Genomic DNA, 20166 nt, shown 5'->3' with positions numbered 1-20166 from the left:
AATTGTGATTTATGCTGTTTCAGACTGTATTGCTGATGTTATTCCTTTATCATTGTTAATTGCTCTCCCAGGAAGGAAAATTCATAGTCCTTGTGGAATTATTTTTTTTATGAATATCTCACTATTCTGCTTTTACAAATGAAAACTTCTCTGTGTCTCAAACGCTGGGTAGAAAATGAATATGATATTCATTACTTTTGTATGCATGTTCAGGGGAAGGGAGTGTGCTCTAGAGAAAACTGCAAGTGCAATATTCTAAACTAAAATTTGGAAGATGAGTTCTTAATGTGAACTTGGGAAGACAGTATTGTCCCTGGCAACAGGGGCAATACAGTTTGTAAAACACATGTTTGTTTTGATATGGAAACTGGGTATTATTGCATCTATCACATAATCACACTATTATTATTATTATTATTATTATTATTATTATTATTATTATTATTATTATTATTATTAACCTTTATTTATAAAGCGCTGTAAATTTACACAGTGCTGTACATACAATCTTTTTAACTGGACGGTTCCCTGCCTTCAGGCTTACAATCTAAAAAGACACAACACAAAAGGAGAAGGGAGTGGTGGAGGGGAAGGGGAAGGGGATGAGGGCCAGCAGTTCTTCTCTACCTCCAAGGCCTGGATCAGGGGAGATGGACTGGAGGGAGGGCTTGGCTTCTTAATGGTTAATCTTCTTCCAGGTAGGCCTGTTGGAGCTAGCCAGCCTCTCTAGTAGGATAATACATATAAAATACATAGCAATACAGGAAATGATTCAATAAAACAGGCAACAAAAGAACATATTTGCAGTTGTTTTGTTGTGTACCTTCAACTCATAGGGTTTTCTTGGTGAGATTTGTTCAGAAGTGGTTTGCCCTTGCCTTCATCTGAGGCTGAGAGAATGTTCACTGATCATCCAGTGAGTTTCCATAGCTGAGCAGGAATTCAAACCTTGTTCTTCAGAATCATAGTCTAATTCTCAAACCAGTAAGACCATTTCTTGGTTATCCACTGTCTGCCCAAAATCCACCTCTCAAATATGCATTATTATTTTTAAAACAACAACAACAACAAAACAAAACAACAAAAGAACCTCCAACTAATATGTTCTGATGTGCCCAGAATTTTTTCCTCTTTACCTTCTTTTTTTCATCATCTGCATTTAATAATTCAGACCACATTATATACAAGTTTAAAATGGTGAGCCCCACATCTTTACTTCAGCACCAAGCATGGCAGAAGATGTAATGCTAGAAGAAGATGATAATTCTGCTGTGATTCCTGGATCCAGATCTCTCACAAATCCAAAAGGATACAATGCAACTAATATTCTTAGGAAATTTTTTTTTTAAAAAAAAATCCTGACTGTTCATCAGTTGAGCTTTCATCTTTTCATTTTCAACTTCATTTGTTCATCCTTTTTGTCTTCTAAATGACACAATAGAATTGATGAAAAAAATATAAAATATGCTAAGACATTTTGAAGTCCATAATAAAATGAAATCAGAGTTCATCATAGTAAAAAGAAATTTTAATCAAGTGTGGATTATGAAGGACAAAAGAAACCAGCACACTGAAGATTACAGAGAAACCTTGAGAATCACAAAAGGTTTTTAAGTGGTCCTAATAACTTTAACTAATAACTTTGTCTTTACAAAGTTTTGCCCTATCTAGTTCTGTGCATAAATGGAATTGATTGTGTAATACAGTCCTAACAATAATTAAAGAGTTTTGCACTACAAAAAGTGATGTACACATTTCTAAAATTGTTAGATGCTGGTGTCTGAACATAGCTATGGGAACAAAATGCAGGTATCCTAAGATTTTTTGGGGGGAGTACCTCTTTATTTAGCTAACAAATTTAATTTAATTTAAAGATGATTTGTTAAAACACAATACTTCTGCTCTGAGATGCTACTGAAAAGTAAAGCGGAGACCAAATTTGCAACCCAGGAATAGAAGGAGATCAGTTTAGGTATGATTTTGTAGAAGGAACTTAGCATTTAAGTTTTCATTGGAAATATGGAAGCAAGAATTTTTGTAAAACAAATATATTTGAATTGTAATTTATCATTGGTGGGTTGATCATCAGTTAACTCAGGGCCTGAACAGACAGGCCAAAATAAAGCTGCTTCAGGTCACTTTGGAAGTATGCTGTTTAAATGATGTATGCATCCTAAGAGGCCGGAAGCCATGCCAAAGACACACTCCAGTGCTAAGGATTTTGGCGCAGTTTCTGGCCTCTTAAGATGCATGTGTCATTTAAACAGTAAACCTCCAAAGTGACCTGAAGCAGCTTTATTTTGACCTGTCTGTTCAGGCCCTCAGTTCAGTAGTTCTATTTCATTTGGCTGGTGCTTTAAAAACAAAGAGTGTTGCATTCATTACAGGTTCGATACTAAATAGTTTCTTATATTCCAAGGGTGTGTGTGAGAGAGAGGGAGTGTGTGTATAGTGGCTGAGCATTGGACTAGTACTGTGGAGGCCAGGCATTGTAGGCCCTGCTCTACAACAGAAACCCACTAGGTGACTTTGGGCAAGTCACACTCTCTCAGGCTGCACCTGCACTGCAGAAATAATGCAGTTTGACCCCCACTTTAACTGCTTGACTCAATGCTATTGAATCATACAGTGTGCAGTTTGTTGTGGCACTAGAGCTTTCTGACAGAGAAGGCTAAATATCTCACAAAACTACAAAGCACTGATCCGTGTCAGTTAAAGCAATGTCAAACTGCGTTATTTCTGCAGTGCAGATAAAGCTTTAGCCTCAGAAGAAGACAAAGCCAAAGCTTTGGATCTGGGGACAGGCCATCCCCTTTCCCCACACTGCTTAGTATAGTGCCTGGTATATGAACAGCTGGCCTGCCCAAATGTGACCCGATCTAGTTGTTTGGATGCCACAAAACCCAGCACTAACCCCATAATTTCAGGGAAACACTGGGGCTTCCTGTGACTTTGCTAACTCTGGGACAAAGTTGGGTCAACCAGGGAACTCCACGGTATTTTGCCAGAGCTCACTATGCATTGTGGAACCAGGTAGCACCAGCATTGGGGTGGGCACAGGGTTCTTCGCCTGTGCAGACAAGACCTCTGTAAAGTGTATAGCTATGAGATTAGCCATTGTACTCTGTTTTAAACAGTTCTGTTTTGTTGTCTAATACTATATATGTTCTAATACTATATATTAGAAGATATCTTTGTCTCTAAAATCACAAAAGGAAGATATATGTATTTGTATGTGCATATACATGTTCATGCACATTTGCATGTGTATTTGTGTGAGAAAAAAAGCGAGAGAAAGAAAGAAACAATTTCATTTGTAGCAGGAATAAAACTAAAGTAAACTTTATATACAAAAACATGCAGTTTAATTCCAATTCTTCTTTTTATGTTACAGTTGCTTATAGTATCATGTTCCTGACTAAGCTACTCAAATGGATATTCCTATTGTAAATCCAGTGATATAATCTGAAACAAAATAATAAACAATGCTGAACCTGCTACAACCTCCACAACCCTATAACAGCACACTCCAACTGGACTACACCTTCGCTGTCAAAAGACCTCACCTCAACACTCTTATCTCCCTCAGCCCTATCTCCCATTCACTTCCAACTTCCCAACACTCCTCAGCAGAACACTTAATATACACCTAACATACCTGAAGTACAACACTCTATACAACATCACATCTTACTATAAGTAATCTAACAAATACACCTACACATTTCCAGACATTGCATTTACAAAAGCCTTCTGCCCTGTCACCTTTCTGAGGGGATGGGGGTTTTACAGGACATTATATAAAAACATATAACCTGGGAAAACCTATAGATGAGATGAAATACAGAGCCTAAGAATCATGAGAAAGGCTGCTCATTTTAATGTAAAGTTGAAGGATTTCATGGCCGGCATCCACAGTTTTTTGTGGGTTTTTCGGGCTATGTGGCCATGTTCCAGAAAAGTTTCTTCCTGACGTCTCGCCAGCATCTGTGGCTGGCATCTTCAGAGAATGTTTGCCTGGAAAGGACTTGGCTATATATAATGTGTGACCTGAAAATGCAGGAGTGAATTTGCATGTATATTGTTTTTGTTGCTAATGGCAGGCCTCAGGGTGGAGGGTCTGCAAAAGAAGATTGATGTCTGCTTGATAGTGCTCATTGTCTGCTGGGAGATTTCTCATTTGCATTTGTTGAGTCTTTATCTTGCTATTTTTCAGGACTGGTAGCCAAACCTTGTTTACTTTAAGGGTTTCCTCTTTTCTGTTGAAATTGTCCAGGTGTTTGTGGATTTCAATGGCTTCCCTGTGCATCCTGACATGGTAGTGGTTGGCATGGTCCAGAACTTCAGTGTTTTCAAACAGTATTTTATGCCCAGGATGGTTTGTGGCATGTTCTGCTACTGCTGATTTTTCTGGCTGGCCCAGTCTGCAGTGTCTCTCGTGTTCCTTCATTCTTGTTTGCACACTGCGTTTGGTGGTCCCTATGTAGACTTGTCCGCAGATGCATGATATGCGGTAAACTCCTGCGGCTGTGAGAGGGTCTCTCTGGTCCTTGGCTGAGCGAAGCATTTGCTGGATTTTCTTCGTCGGTTTGTAAACCATTTGAAGGTTGTGCTTCCTCACTACTTTGCCTATTCTGTCTGTGACTCCTTTGATGTATGGTAAACGCTGCTCATTTTTTCTCTTAGAATAAAAGAAGAAAGAAACTTGCTTAAATATCAAATCTGGGAAGACTGTCATATGTTCCCTTAGAATATGCAAACAAAAAACAAAAAAATCATGTCAGGTCACCTTGTAACTTAGTAGAGTAGAGACACCTGACAACAGGTAATAGCATACATTTTAAAAGTGGGCGTGCGCACTAGACTCAAGTGTAGTGAAGAAAAAAATAAGAACTAAACTTCTGATTGGATAACTGAGGGGCTTGACAGCATGGGGGCAGCATGGGGGCATGGTGTATGCATGCCAGCCACCCCAACTCCACCCCCACGCTGTCCGCCTGACCAAATGGCAGGCGGCATTATGCCGCATCTTTGGCACATACTTTGCATGCACTGCTCCTAAGAAGCAGACAAAAGCCACTGACACCATAGCTAGGGTGCCCTTTCTGTGGTGCAAAAAGGAGCCACTTTTTGTGGCTCCTTTTTGCACCATGGAAAGGCCAGATCAGGGACACGGTGTGTAGTCATCGCAGCTCCAATCTGGCGAGGAAAGGGCGGCTGCAGGAGACTCCAAAGGGGTGGTCTGTTGAGCTCCCGAGACACTTAGTGGCATCAGGAGACAATAAAAGAGCCAGGATAGAGTTAGGAAATGAGATCTGCCTTGTGTATCTTCACTGCAGAAGATACTTGTCTATGATGACCCATTCCTAATAAGCCCTGACATGCTACTCCAAAATGCTGATAAGGCTAGGAGATATATGCTTATATATGATTAATGTAGTCAAGGCATTCTTAAGCTTTAACTCTTGAATGCCTGTGTTACACAGAATTGTAAAATTCCTCAAATAGATGAAAATGGCTAAGAATATGATAAGGGATGAGATTGTAAATATGTTTTTTTTAAAGCCTGGAATATGAAATAATATTGCTTTAATGGTATGGAATTTAATAAAATTGAAGTACCCTGGGGCTGCTATATCTGAGATTCTCCCTGAAGGTAATATATGTATGTATATGCCTCTGTCAACTTAGGGTGACCCTAAGAATTTCATAGAGTTTTCTTAGGCAAGACATTACTCAGAAGTGGTTTTGCCAGTTTCTTCCCTTGGTATATAGCTTACAGCAGCTGGTATGCTGTAGTACAAACCAAGGCTGACCTAGCTTAGCTTCCAAGATCAGACGGGATCTCTCTCTCTATATATATATATGCATTTATTCATGAATATGTACAATAAAAGGCATAAAATAGTACCAAAAGAGTCCCAAATAAATATCCTGGATCTCCAAAACTTTAAGATATTTAAGTGATGTTGGTTTAACCACTAACTGGGAACTTTGGTGACCAGAGGTTGATAAAGGTGACCCCAAACACACTCCAGAATTAGCTGACTAGTAGCAAGGACCCTCAATCCCTCATCCTAAGAGATAGGGATGGAGAACCATACTTGTTTCATGGGAATTTTGGTTAGATTGACCAGGAAACCTACTGGAGTAGACTGGGGACAACAGTGAGCAGGATTAGGCCCACAGGCTATCAGTCTATATCCCATGGTTTGAAGGGCCAGAAAAATCTCTGACAAATGTCTTCATTTTTACAGTCCAAGGTATGAGAATGAATGTAATATTTTTTAAAAAGATTTTAGTAAGTGCTTTATCCTTTGATCTGTGTTTTATTCTTTTTGCTTCTCCTGGCAGTTCCTCTTCATAATGAACTGAGTGTAACTTTGAAAGACTTAACTTTAATCCATTTCCTGTTTTATGTGTTTCTTTCATTAACTATGTTTTCATGAAGGTCATTAAGTAAATTCCTATTCATTGCAAACAAGGCTTCTTCCATTAGATAAGCAATATAATTGTATAGTTGTTTTTAAATCAAGGGCACAAGTTGAAGAACTGTTCACAATAATAAATCTTTATTTTTATACCGCTTTTCCTAGGAGATCAAAGCGGTTCACAGGCGAAAATACTGGAAGGTTTTGAATTTTTTTGCTTCCACCATTATTTTTAGACAAGCAAATAAAAATCTCTCCTAATTTTGTTTTACAGATTATTACAGGCACCTATTGCAAGATATCTGTTTGGATTTTAATACTTGGAGTATCATCTCTATTGTTATTTTAACAACCCCATCAATCTTTAACTGGACAGTCAAGAGCCGCAAAGCTGCTGTCCACGTGGACTGGTGCTGACATTTCTCGTCCAGCTGCGAGAGCCACTCCATCTAAACCTAGAGACATGGCAACAAATGGAACAAAAGTAGCTGATGGACAAATCTCTACAGAACTCAGTGATGCCTCGATTACCAATGACAAGCCTAAGACACTGGTAGTGAAGGTGCAGAAGAAAAAAGGAGATATTCCAGACAGAGACACCTGGAAGGGAAGATTTGACTTTCTTATGTCCTGCGTGGGCTATGCTATTGGCTTAGGGAATGTGTGGAGGTTTCCTTACCTTTGCGGAAAAAATGGAGGAGGTATATATTTCAGTTCCTATAATTAACAAACTTATTCAGTAGAACTCAGGACTTCTTATTGGCACTTGACATCACCAGCAGAGAAGGTACACATGAGAACAGTTCCTAATATAGATCATAGAAAGGTATGGAAATGGTTTTTGGAAGGACTTTCTAAACAGTTTAGAACACTGCTGCCAATACCTTGATTGGGGGCAGTGCCAGTGTATAGCTTGGAGTTTTGCACCTAATGCATCATAGGATGCCTTGGCCAGAATAGGTGGCCACCTCAATGAAGAAATGTAAATTCATTTCAAAATAGTACTGCAGTGCAGACCCAATCTACTTGTTACAGAAAATAAATTCAGGGGTGAAGCAGACCGGTGCCTTGGAGTGGCCCATGGCTGCTCCAGCCCTGATTAGCCCCCAATCAGCTGGGGACCACAGCAATCAGATGGCCTGCTCTGAAAGAACGCACTTGTTTACTCTGAGAACATCTATTTTTTCCTTTATAGGGAAACAGCCAATGAGAATAAGTAAAGCACAATTGATTTTAAAAGCTTGCAATCTCTTATTTGATTTAGCTTAGAATGAGGTGTCCAGAAGCAAACTGAATATATTAACTGTTGACATGAGTCTTCTCCCATCTACTACACTGAAAAACTATCAGATAGAAAAGCAGTCTCAGAACATGAGAGCATAGCAAACTGCAATATACTGAGTCAGACCATTAGTCCATCTAAGCAGTTTTGTTGACACTGATAGGTGTATTGCAAGTGGTGTTTTTTCCATGCCTTGTTTGGAGTTTCCAGGGATTGGAACCAAGGACTTACATGCAAGTCATATGCTGTGCCACTGAATGACAGATCCTTTTTGCCACAACAAAAAAACAGGACTCTAGCAACAGAGTTATTAACAAGCTCAGCAAAGCAGTGTAAAATGAGAACCATAAGATGCAGGCCACAGTTATTGAAGCAAAGGGCTCTGTTCATGGTTTGTCCTAGAGAAATCAGTGAAACTAAAAAGTGGTTAAACCTGGACTACAGCCTGTAGGTCCCAAAGTTCCATCAACAGAATTGGGAGGAAGAAGGTAATTATGTCCCTGCAAATCTGCTCTGGGAGGACAAAATCTACTGTAGAGGGCACAACATTGAGTTTAGCTCCAATTTCTGACAATCATAAAATTTAATTTGGAGAGAGTACTCTATAAGTGGGTGAAAGCAGCAAATATTACAAATTTTGAATATTTTTGGTTTCTGTTTCAATGAAAGTGAAAATTAACATTGAAACCCATGTTCTCCATTGAATTTAGTGAAATCACAAAAATATGTTACTCTTTTTTTAATTGTTCTTCTGTATCCTTTCAGGAGCATTCCTCATTCCGTATTTCCTTACATTAATTTTTGCTGGAGTTCCCCTGTTTCTTTTGGAATGTTCACTTGGCCAATACACATCCATAGGTGGTCTTGGAGTTTGGAGGCTTGCTCCAATGTTCAAAGGTACTGTATTGATATATATCTATTACTGTTAACTCATTCTACTTTAATATTTGCTGGGTTTTTTCTCAACTAATAGTTCAAAGTTACACAGCAGTATTAAAATATGTATCAAATATATATGTGTTTTTTCGTAATAAAAATACTAAAATAATGCTTAAATGATCATGAAATTGAGATGTCACTTGTTACTACTGAATAGATATCCATTATTTCAAACTTCAGGAACCAATTGAACTAAGATATCTTTTAGTTATAAATTATTTCAGGAATAAGTGTTATACTCACATCATTGCATATTACACATCAACAGCTGTTTCTGAGTGTCCATATTAATTCCCTGAACATTCCCAACCTCTGTTTCTCAATTCATAATTTTTCACCTGTAGCATGACTAATTTTCCAAACCCCTTCGAGTTCATCTGGTAAAAGAATACCATTTTATTTATCCTCTTTATCTTTCTTCAGAAACCTGAGTTTGGTGGTTTTCAGTAAACATAGCTTCTTATTAAATATCTTTTCATAAACTTCCTCACAGTTGTCCTCTGTCTTTCATTGTAAACATATATTAAAAGTATGATTTTGCTATTAATGATTATTAGGAAATTTTGTGGTAATATTCCAGAGAAGCTCATGAGATTCTTGCTATGTAAAGAATTACTGAGAATAGTCAAGGTACTCAGCCTAATTATTATCATTGTAGAGTTATATATAGAAGTTCTGCTACTAAGAATATGGGATCTTTAATACCCTAATATATTTTTCTTTCCTCTAGGTGTGGGATTAGCTGCTGCTGTCTTATCCTTCTGGCTTAATATTTACTACATTGTGATCATTTCTTGGGCAATATATTACTTGTACAACTCTTTCACTACAGTAAGTCACGTGTCCCTTCTTGTTTGATAAGCCCTCTTTTCAACTCAGTTTGATTAACTGAAATAATATCTGAAATGTTGTAGTATACCTGAATTTTTAAATCCAGGTATTATTTTTGTGCCTGATTTCTCTGAATTTACTATACGAACTGGTCTACCTCATTGTTTACCATGACTATCAGCTACAGCCAAGTTGATGTTAAACAACATATTCCATATATCAGCCTGGTAACTTTCTTTGCACCCTGCCAAAAAATGAAAAGAAAAAAAATCTGTGGGTACTGGAAATATAGAAATATAGTATTTGGACATAACAAACTTTGTGATGGGGAACTTCTAATTAAAAACAAAATCTGTGTAATTATTTTTTTAAAAAAAAACCATACAATTTTATATTGTATTGAACCTGTGGCAGTGAAATCTTGCTGCCAACAGTACCATGCAAGTCAACTGTACTAAAAAGGAGGAGAGAACAAGCCCCAGAAAAGGAGATAAAGAGGGAGAGGGAGAGAGAGGTTAACGGAGAAAAATATGTGAGGGGTGGGGAGCCACCTTGGGTTCCCTTCTGGGAGAAAGTTGGCATAGAAATGAAATATACATACATACATAGAGATTCATCCTCAGATTTGCTGGCCTGCAGAAGTTAAAGCAGGGTGGAAGTGCCTCAGCAACTCTTTGTATGTCCACTGTGAAAGTTCAGAAAGCATTTGAAGTAGCTTTAAATTCACTGAATCTAAAAGTCACATTGTTTCCTTGAGAGGCCCTGGGAATGGCTTACAATGGCTCACCTTACTGGCAGTCCTGCAGCCCCAATGCAGTGTTTTCCGAACCACGGAGAAGTGGCAAAATGCCGCTTCTCCATTTCCCAGAAAAGGGGTGTCCTTGGGGCTTCAGGACACCCCAGCCCTACAGAGGAGAAAGGGGCGGCCCCTTTCTCCTCAGGATTGTTCCCGTAGCCATGCGGTTGTCACGGGAACAATCCACTCTAGGAAGGAGCTGCAAATGCAGCTCCTTCCTGCGACATCGTAAGGGCTGCGTCGTAGCCCTTATGACATTGTTTCTTGTCGCACACATCATCATGGTGGCCCCCATGTGGACAGGAGGCTGCCACGATGACGGCATCCACATGTTCTAGGGTTCCAGACTGTGCGGTTGCCGTGCGGTCTGGAATCCTAGAATCAGCGGCGGTACGCCGCTTTGTGCCCGTCTATATTGGGCCTTACTTACACCATCATGAGGCTGATGTTGATCATTTATTATTTACTAAAACCAGTGTCACCTGACAGGGTTTTCTTAGTGGGTCATCCATTACTTCCCCTACAGGTGTCTCATAGTCTAAAACATATCACAATCAGCACCTTCTTAAAAGCAGTGAAGATACAATTACATGGGGCCTTTACAGACTGACCTGAAAGGCTGGCCTGGGGGCAAAGTCGGGGCACAGTGTCCTGAAAACACATGCCCAATTCCACACACACGCACACACACCCCGAGATGCCCTGATGCCATGCACCACTCCAGATGCTGTGTGGTGTCATGGCGCACCTCTGGCGCTGCGTCCACATGATGCAGTACCGAAGCGGCGCCATATAGCCATGCCACTATAGCTATGGCGCCCTAAGGGCACAAAAAGGAGCCGCTTTTTGCAGCTCCTTTTTGTGTCCTCAAAAGGCCAGATCAGGGCTGCAGCGTTGAGGTTGCCATGGCCCCGATCTGGTGCAAAAAGGGGCTGTCTGTAGAGCCCCATAGTCTCTAATTTACAGCTCTCTTGTAAGGATAATAATTCATTAAAAAAAGCCCCATTTGACTTCTAGAAATTTCATTCTAGGAAGATAGTACATATCTGTATTTCAGATCCTATCTTACTCTAAAGCCTCCAGATACAAGGAAATGAAACAAAGAAAGGAATTATTTCTAAGGAAATAAATCATCTAGCTAATGATACAGTTTTCCTATCTGTCAACGGATCTGGGTATCTGGAATTTGCTAAGCTTGAAAGGGGGACATCATGGAGTTCTGGAGCAGCATGTGTATGGAAACTGCAGGTGTTTAAATTCCCAATTTTTCCTCATTTTTAGTACAGTTGGCCTGTCTCATAGGCGGCCTTCCCAAACATGGACTTGAGGTCACATGGATTGGAAGCCACATTTAGATTAATGTTGTGTGAGGCCATGGTGTATGTGCTATGTCGTGCACAGGAGTGCACCCCATTCATCTAGAACATGTGAAGCTATGTTCCTCTGTCTCTAGGTACTTTTATCTCTTGTTTATGGAAGGCACAAAGGCTTGTTTGTATTTATGCCAACTCTTTGTCAATGCTACAGAATTCTGGTAATTGTAGTTCTGTGACACATTGAACATTCTCTATTAGAGAGCTCTGGTACTACAACAAACTACAGTTCCCAAAATTCCCTTGCACTGAACCAGGACGGTTAAAGTGGTCTCAAGATGGATTATTTCTGCAATCTGTTTGGGCCCATAGAAACTTTTTGTGTGCACCTATCCTGCCTGGAAGTAAAATCGTCTGTATCTTTGGAAGGCTGTGCATGAACAACTAGGAAAACAGATTGCCGATATAATATGGATCAAAGAGGTGGTGTAAACAAGCGAATGAGACACATCTCCCTGCCTGTGATTCTGGAGAAGTGTATGTAATCACCTTTCAGTAGCCTATACAAAAAGCCACATTCATTGGCTGTTGCTGCTGACTTCAAGGGACCTCCTGTCTCAGAAAGGATTTATGAGACTGGGAATTTATAATCACTGCAAATTTATTGTGAAATCCTAGAATGGTTTTCCTAGGGAGACAATTCTCACTTCTTCAAACCATCCATGATAACCTAAACATGTCCCAAATCCTAGGAACAATAAGTAATATTTTTTTCACCTTTTTGGATGAAAAAGACAGAAGAGGATGTGAATGGATGTTCTGGACAGGAAAATCTAGAGGATTATATATTTTTTTTCAGGATACTACCATGAAGAATACTGGGTAGTCACAGAAAGAATTTGGATGGAAAATCTGGAGAAGGAAGATATAAATATTATTTATTGATTGATTGATTTTATTTCATTTTTATAGCATCTTTCTCCCAAAAAGGGACCTAAGGCTGCTCACAAGATAAAAAATATAGTGGACCATTGCTTTACATGTAGGATCCATTCTGGACCACCACCACCATAAAGCAAATTTTGCACATGCTCAAGCCCCATTTAGATGAACAGGGCACACTCCCATGTGTGGCGGGGTGTGTGAACCACAGGCACACGTGCCATTCATCTGAATGGGGCTTCCCATGTGTGTGACCTCAAGTCCACGTATGGGAAGCCCACATATGGGGGGGGGGGGGCTGACTATATTACTCTGTTTATTTGGCAAATACCCAAGGCAATGTTAGAGAGTCACAGTCACATCAAAACAGATTGCTTGGGCCCTCTAATTATTCAAGTGCAGAACCTTTGAATGTGTAGGGAATCATTACCTTGTGACCTTTTTACTTGCTGAACAAAATTTTAATGAAGAAATAGAAGCAAGTATCTGGTATAATGACATTTGCTCCTTTAGCAAAATTTTTCTAATGGAGAGGACACTATGCATGAAAGAGTTAATACTAGAGAATCTCATGATAGTGCTGTAGATTCAGTAAAGTCACCAGTACACCAGTACACACTGACATTAATTCTACTCCTATAAGCATTCAATCAGACATGTTATCATGTTATTATGCTGGTCTGTCAGATAATTTGTGATCCATTTGGGGGGGGGGGGAATTTAAATGATAGCTTTATTTTGTCCTTTGCTGTAAGACACTGGGTTCTGACTGATTTCAATGATAATTTGAATCTTCTGTTTCTCTGGAGAGAAAGACTGGCAATTCAGATGCCAAGGTTTGTAGTTTTTTTAAATTTTATATCTACATTAAAAACCTGGTTTTAACTTATTCTGGTTTAAATATGTTGCTAGTCTCCTTGAGTCCCTACATTGCAGAAAAGGTGAGATATTAAAACAAACAAACAAACAAACAACATTTCGAAGAAACCTTTATTAAAAATAAGCCAGCAGGTAACTCAGTTGTTCTGCATGAGCTTTCTTAGTTTTCAGTCTACTTCCTCAGATGATGACCAAATGAAGGCTACAAAAGCTCATGCTGCCAACTTCTTTCTTTCAGTTAATCTCAAAGGTGTTAAAAGATCTCTTTATGTGCCCAAATGTTGTGGGAGTCACAGTAGGGGAAAACTGACTATAGTGTTCTGGCAAGATGGATGAGGAAATTGACTCAATTTTACTAAGGAGATTATCACATTAAAAATGACGCGACTTATCCTTGACGGGGTACAGTCACATTTTTGGTTAATATCTAGTATTATCACATTCAAATCGCTGCCGCTGAGCAACTGCAACCCACATGTCTCCCGGATCCCAGCACACTTATCTGGCTGCATTTCAAAAATGGGAAGCTCTCATTTTTGAAAAGCGGCTGTATAATGAGTAAAAATGTATATTAGGCAGCAACACCTGCAGGAGACATATAATATAATGTATATTGTACCCTGTCTGGGATATAGAAAGAAAAAAGATATCTAGATGCTATTAAACAGTTAAAAAGTGAATAACTATAAAGGACGTACACTACAAGAACATAGCTGTATATTCAAATTGGATTTCAGGCTGAATCGTTTGTGAGTAAACTTTATATCATGAGCCTGAATATACAGTCCGCCCTTGCCTTACGTGGGGGATCTGTTCTGGAACACACACACACCCCAGCGTAAGGCAAAAAGCATGTATGCTTGAGCCCCATTAGATATAATAGGGCTCGTGCACGCTGCGTGGCCATGTGTGTGCGTCGCAGGTGCACATGCAATTCTCCCATTCCCCCAGTGGCTTCCGCGTAAGCTGGAAGCTGCCTATAATGAGTTCGCATATGGCACAGGCTCACTGTAGTCTAATAAAGTAGCAATTTTGTCAAAGGGATAGTCTTTTGCAAACATTACTTAATTTTTAAACTGGAAATTACAAAGAATTCCAGAATATTGTGATGAGGATATGGCATGCTTGCATTAGTGAATTAAATGTGTTTTATCTATAAATTTTTACCTTTTGGAAGGTTCCCACTTGACCTCTTCTTGTATGGTACTATGAAGTACCAAATAGTAACTAGCAAACTGGGACAGTTTGGCTTCTGCTTCATAATACAGGCGCTGTTGGGAGGCTACTGTTTACTACAAGAAATACTACACATCAACTGTCAAATGGTCATTTTATTACCGTGTAGAAAGAACTGTTTGATACTGTACATGTACAGTCTACTATCAGTTTATATTTTTATTTGTTATTGTTATATTGATATGTTGCTTGTGTGATTTGTTTTTATACTGGTCAATGACCGAATAAAATTTTATTACTATTATTACTTACACATAGTGAAACTCATGGTCACGTATTTTGTCTTCATGATGAGATGAGGAAGAAGACTTTAAGAGGGGAATGAAGTGGACTTATGCGCCTGATTGAAGAATGATATTAGAACTGCTTTTATAAACTGTTTGTGGTCATGATTTTGGGTGAGACTAGATGTTGAATTGAGGTCACAATAGAAGCTAGAATTCAGCTTTTGCAAAGACTAATGTCAGAGTGAGCAATTCGTATATAAGATTGTTTTGATAACACACTGCTTCTTGATAAAGTTGAACATCTCAAAAAGAACAGTTTGAGGTTTCTGTTTTACAAACAATGTCACAATGAACTAGAACAATTTCTGCTATTTCAAAATGCACAGACATGTTCGTCTGCTAACGCCATCGAATGTATGTATTAACGGAGATGATTTGCAACCAGGGGTAAGAGTTTGGGGGTCTGGTTTTTGTGTATTGTGCTTGTCTATAAAACCTGCTATAAAGAATGTTCATGGTCTCTCTTGCACCTTTCGATGCAGGAGTGTCCCAGCTGTAATAAAACTGTGCCTTCTGTGACAGTGCGTCAGCTTGGTTGTTTATCCCAGCCAGTGGTTTCTGCTACAACACATGCCAAAAGGCCCTTGCTCCCCCTAGCCATGGCATTCTCCTGTCTGCAATGCAAGCTAATAGCCTCTAGCTGGGATGCTGATCCAGCAGTCCCAGACCAATCTTGACCCAACAGGGCCTTATACTGGTCTAAAAAGATTGGCTGTTTGCAGTGGAGTTTCTTGGAAATCCAGGCAGATCAGATAGATAGCCCTGCACGCCCTTTACCTACCACAGCTGCTGTATCTGCTCCAAAAGTCTCCACCATGGCCTCTGACACTGGCTACATGTGGGTGTAGCCAGACACCCCGTTTCCACCCTTACGTGCTGTGGCAGATGCCTTTGAAGCAGATGTAATGGCTGCAGCAGGTAAGGGGTACTCTGCAATGGAGCCACATGATGATGTGGGGGAAGCTGGGTGTGTATGTGAGCACCCACCCATTGCTGTGCCAGCCCAGAGACTGACCTGGGTGGAAATCTTGGGCATAATACCACAGCGTTGGCCTGTGGTATCCTGACCTGCTGTTTAGGCCCCTGGAGAGGTGAGATTTCTGCCCTCCTTCCTATCCTTTCTTAGGCCCAGTACAGATCGCCAGTTTGCAGTGGCCTGGGGCTAATTCTAGGGTCCTGGAGTGCACAGCAACTGCACACTCTGGAACCCTAACACATGATGGTGGTGCCATCTTTAGGCACCACCATCCACATGATGCACGTATCGATGACATCACGTGCGTGCTGCATCCAAACAGTGCAGCGTGTGCGTGACATCACCGCAGCATCCCAGGACGCTTACGGCACCTTTGCAGCATCGCCAGAAAGATCTCCTTTTCAGAGCTCCTTTTTGCTGTGGATCGTTGCTGCAGCTGTGCGGTTGGCACAGCAATGATCTGCAAAAGAAAGGGGCAGCCTTGGGCTGCCCTTTTCTTCCAGTCTGTACCGGGCCATAGGCTGCATCTGTACTGCAGAAATAATGCAGTTTGACATGACTTTGCCATGGCAAAATGCTGAGGAATCCTGGGGTTTGTAGTTTCATGAGACATTTAGTCTTCTCTGTGAGCGAGCGTTGGTGGTACAACCACAACATTGAGCTATAGCAGTTAAAGCAGTGTCAAATTGCATTATTTCTGCAGTGCAAATGTAGCCATAATCAAGTGAAGATTGTAATAGATTCACTATGAGAAAAGGTTATAATATGTGTTGTTTTTAGCTTGGAAAAAGAATGAAGAAGGGCATACAAGGGAGAGCATTTTAAGATTATGGAAGACATGGAGAAGTAGATGGGAAGATGTTTCTCCTACCCAATTTCATACAAGAACATGAGATTATACAAGGAAGCTGTATGATCAAAGATTCTGGACAAAAGGATGTACTTCACAAAGCAACATTTTATTGAACTGTGAAATTGGCTTCTATAAAATACAGTGATGTCAGACCTAGGTGGCTTTAATAAAGGAATGAACAAAAGTTGTGATCAAGAAGGTTAAATTCAAGTCTACGGAAATTCATGGATGAGAGGATTATCATGCTATCGAAATATTACATGAGTTAGTATGAATCTGAGTTAGTATGCCTCTCAAAACCAGTTGCTGGAGAAAATGTGCAGAAGGAGGCTCTTGCACTCGTGTTCTGTTTATTGGCTCCCCATGGGCATCTGGACTAGCTTTTGATGTGATATGATTCAGTAGAACTCTTTTTCTCTTATGATGAGACTGTAAGTGTGATGTATACATGCTCAGATAGTTTTTATCTATTTTTATGATGTGTTTGTAACTGGTTTTAATTCTGTGTAAACCGCTTTGATCTTTTGGAAAAGCGGTATATAAATAAAATTTATTGTTGTTGTTATTATTATTATGATGATGATGATGATGATGAAATTTGAGCCAAACAGTTTTCTGCTCACTGTTGTTGTTAACTGCCATCATGTCAACTTTGACTTATGACAATCCCATGAATGAGAGACCTGCCATAAACAGCCCTGCTCAGGTCTTGCAGAGTCAGGGCTGTGGCTTCCCTGATTGAGTGTGTCCATCTGAAATGTGCCCTTCCTCTCTTTCTATTTCCCTCTACCTTTCCTAGAATTATTCACTCTTGTAATGAGTCCTTCCTTCTCATGTGTAAATTTACAGCGCTGTGTAAATTTACAGCGCTTTATAAATAAAGGTTAATAATAATAATGATGATGATGTGGCCAATTTAGACATCGGGACTTCCAGGCAGAGTTCCGACTTGATCTATTCTAGAACCCATTTGTTTGTCTTTTGGGTCATGCATGGTATCCTTATCACTCTTCTGCAGCACCATATCTCGATGAATTTGTGTTCTTTCTATCTGCTTTCTTCATATCCATCTTTCACAACCATACACAGAAATGGGAAATACGATGGTACGGACAAGCTTAACTTTAATATTCAATTATTTGTCTTGACACTTGAGGAACTTGTCTAGTTCCTTCATAGCAGCCCTTCCAAGTCCTAGTCATGTTCTGATTTCTTGACTGCAATCTCTATTTTGACTAATGACTGAGCCAAGAGATGGCTCGTACCCATGTCATTTTGTGAATTACCTTTTTATTGTTATGTTTACTAATTTTGTATTTCTTTTCTTAAAAACTAATCATGTCTGGACATTGCACAATAATGCAACTCTGTGCTAGAATACCTATCTACTAGTACTTGCCAAAAAATGATTTGTTTTTATTTTAAAACACAAATGTTCACACTCCTTGCCTCTTAAAATATCATTTTAAGCCATTGTATCCTGAACATCTGATAGGCAGATAAAAGCCATGGAGAGAAGATATTGATGAGGAGAGATCTCAGTCTCTTCTACCCACATAGACTATTTGGAATTTTTATTGCACATCTGCTGTATATGTGATGCAAGATCACCCAAGTGTATCTTGTCTATTTAAAATTGTGAGCATGGATTCATCTTACACAAAAAAAGAGCATAAATCCTATAAGAGCAAGTATTCCCTGCCATCAGAGAACCTCTCTGGTTCTGCATTGTCTCCTCTGAGCATCAATAGTTCTGTTGTTTCTGTGTGTCAGGACAGTGTGTTTTAAATTCTGTATGCTTTTTATCCTGTTTTTTAATTTGTTCATTGTATTGTTCAGGTTTTTATGGATATTGTTTGTAAAATTGTACATTGTTGTACTTCTGTGTAACCCGCTTTGATCTGCAAAGGAAAAGCAGGCTATAAATAAACAGATTATTATTATTATTATTATTATTATTATTATTATTATTATTATTATACAGTGATGATTGATTCAGCTGTACCCATTACAATTTCCTGACCACTGCAGAGACTGGTTAGAAGGAAGCAAATCAAGTCTAAAGTAGTAAATAAGTCACAGGTGTTACAGCTAGTCTTCTTTATTAGTGTGTACTTTGCCCTCCCAGGAATCTTAAATCTTTTAATTAATAGCTTGCAATACACTTATCATTTCCCTAAGTGCACACTAATGTCCTGCAGTACACAGTTTCTGAATTATTTATTTATCTATATCTTCATTTTGTTTCCTAAAACTCACTTCTGGTTGTCTATTGAGAAGATTCATCTGACCAACCAAGCAAAAATTGGCTTCCATTTTTTACCACTTATAGCTTGGAATGATGCACATATATAGTTTGTGCATTAAAATTATGCATTAATCTGTTCTTGAACATAAGTTTTTATTGCCCAGGGAGGCAATGGTACAAAATGAATTTCATTCTGTTCACACTATAGGTGAATGATATAAATAACATCTCGAATCAGTTAGCAATTCTTCTTCATAAAAACCTGAGAGATTATATTCCCATTTTTACAGATACGGAACAGAGGCTGTGGTTTAATGACTTGCTCAAGGCCACCTGGTGAATCTATTGGCTGAGTTGGAATTTGATACCTCTAGTAATGGGGCCATTGCTAGACAATGCTTAACACAACATTATAGTCTTCATGTACACAGGAATCCAAGTATATTTTGTTTCTATTATTATGCTATGTTTTCAAATAACAGAAGAAAAGGATGTAACACAGGCATTGTTTAGCCTCTTGGAGAATAAGAGTTGAGTATCAACAAACAACAGAGCCTAATAGGAACTGTATTGTTTCCTTGACCACTTGAAGTTCATGGGGTTTCTTTTTTTCTAGCAAGTAGAATAACAATTTAATTCAAGGGGATGTGGTGGCTCAGCGCTTAAGACGCTGACTCTGACAACTGCAAGTTTAGTAGGCTGGCAGTTCAAGGCCCAAGTTCCATGTGATGGAGTGAGCTCCGGTTTTGCCAACCTAGTAGTTTGAAAACATGTAAAAGTGCAAATAGATAAATAGGTTCCACTTTGGTGGGAAGGTAACACATTCTGTTCAGTTATGTTGGCCACATGATCACAAAGTTGTCTTTGACAATGCTGGCTCTATGGCTTAGTAACAGAGATAAGCACCAGCCCCTACCCTCAGACACGACTTGACAACCCTGTCAGAGGTGAAAACTTTACTTTTATCTTTACCTTTAGAATAACAATAATAGAATATTTATGATTTTGACCCATAAAACAGAGAATAAGGACTGGCATAAGACATGATTTGAATTACAGTAGTAGAGTTAAGTCAAATATTCAAACAACAGTCTTTCCTCTGCACACACAAGCCTGTGGCTATATCCACACTGCTCCAGTTTGACACCATTTT

At 39.3% G+C, this 20166-nt stretch overlaps 1 protein-coding gene across 1 annotated transcript in view; it reads left to right on the top strand.

Moving 5' to 3' along the window:
- SLC6A1 (solute carrier family 6 member 1) overlaps nt 1-20166 on the top strand; it is a 121200-nt gene that overhangs the window by 77773 nt on the left and 23261 nt on the right. Inside the window, exons 2-4 of the mRNA XM_042452540.1 lie at nt 6706-7132; nt 8479-8610; nt 9383-9483. Of these exons, the coding sequence (XP_042308474.1) occupies nt 6895-7132; nt 8479-8610; nt 9383-9483 (471 nt within the window). The 5' untranslated portion in view covers nt 6706-6894. The remainder of the gene's footprint in view (nt 1-6705; nt 7133-8478; nt 8611-9382; nt 9484-20166) is intronic.

Source organism: Sceloporus undulatus, chromosome 2 (genome assembly GCF_019175285.1).
Source record: "Sceloporus undulatus isolate JIND9_A2432 ecotype Alabama chromosome 2, SceUnd_v1.1, whole genome shotgun sequence".
In the NCBI taxonomy this organism is placed as follows: Eukaryota; Metazoa; Chordata; class Lepidosauria; order Squamata; family Phrynosomatidae; genus Sceloporus; species Sceloporus undulatus.
The sequence above is the reverse complement of the archived record's forward strand: the minus strand, read 5'-3'. Positions and strand labels throughout refer to the sequence as shown.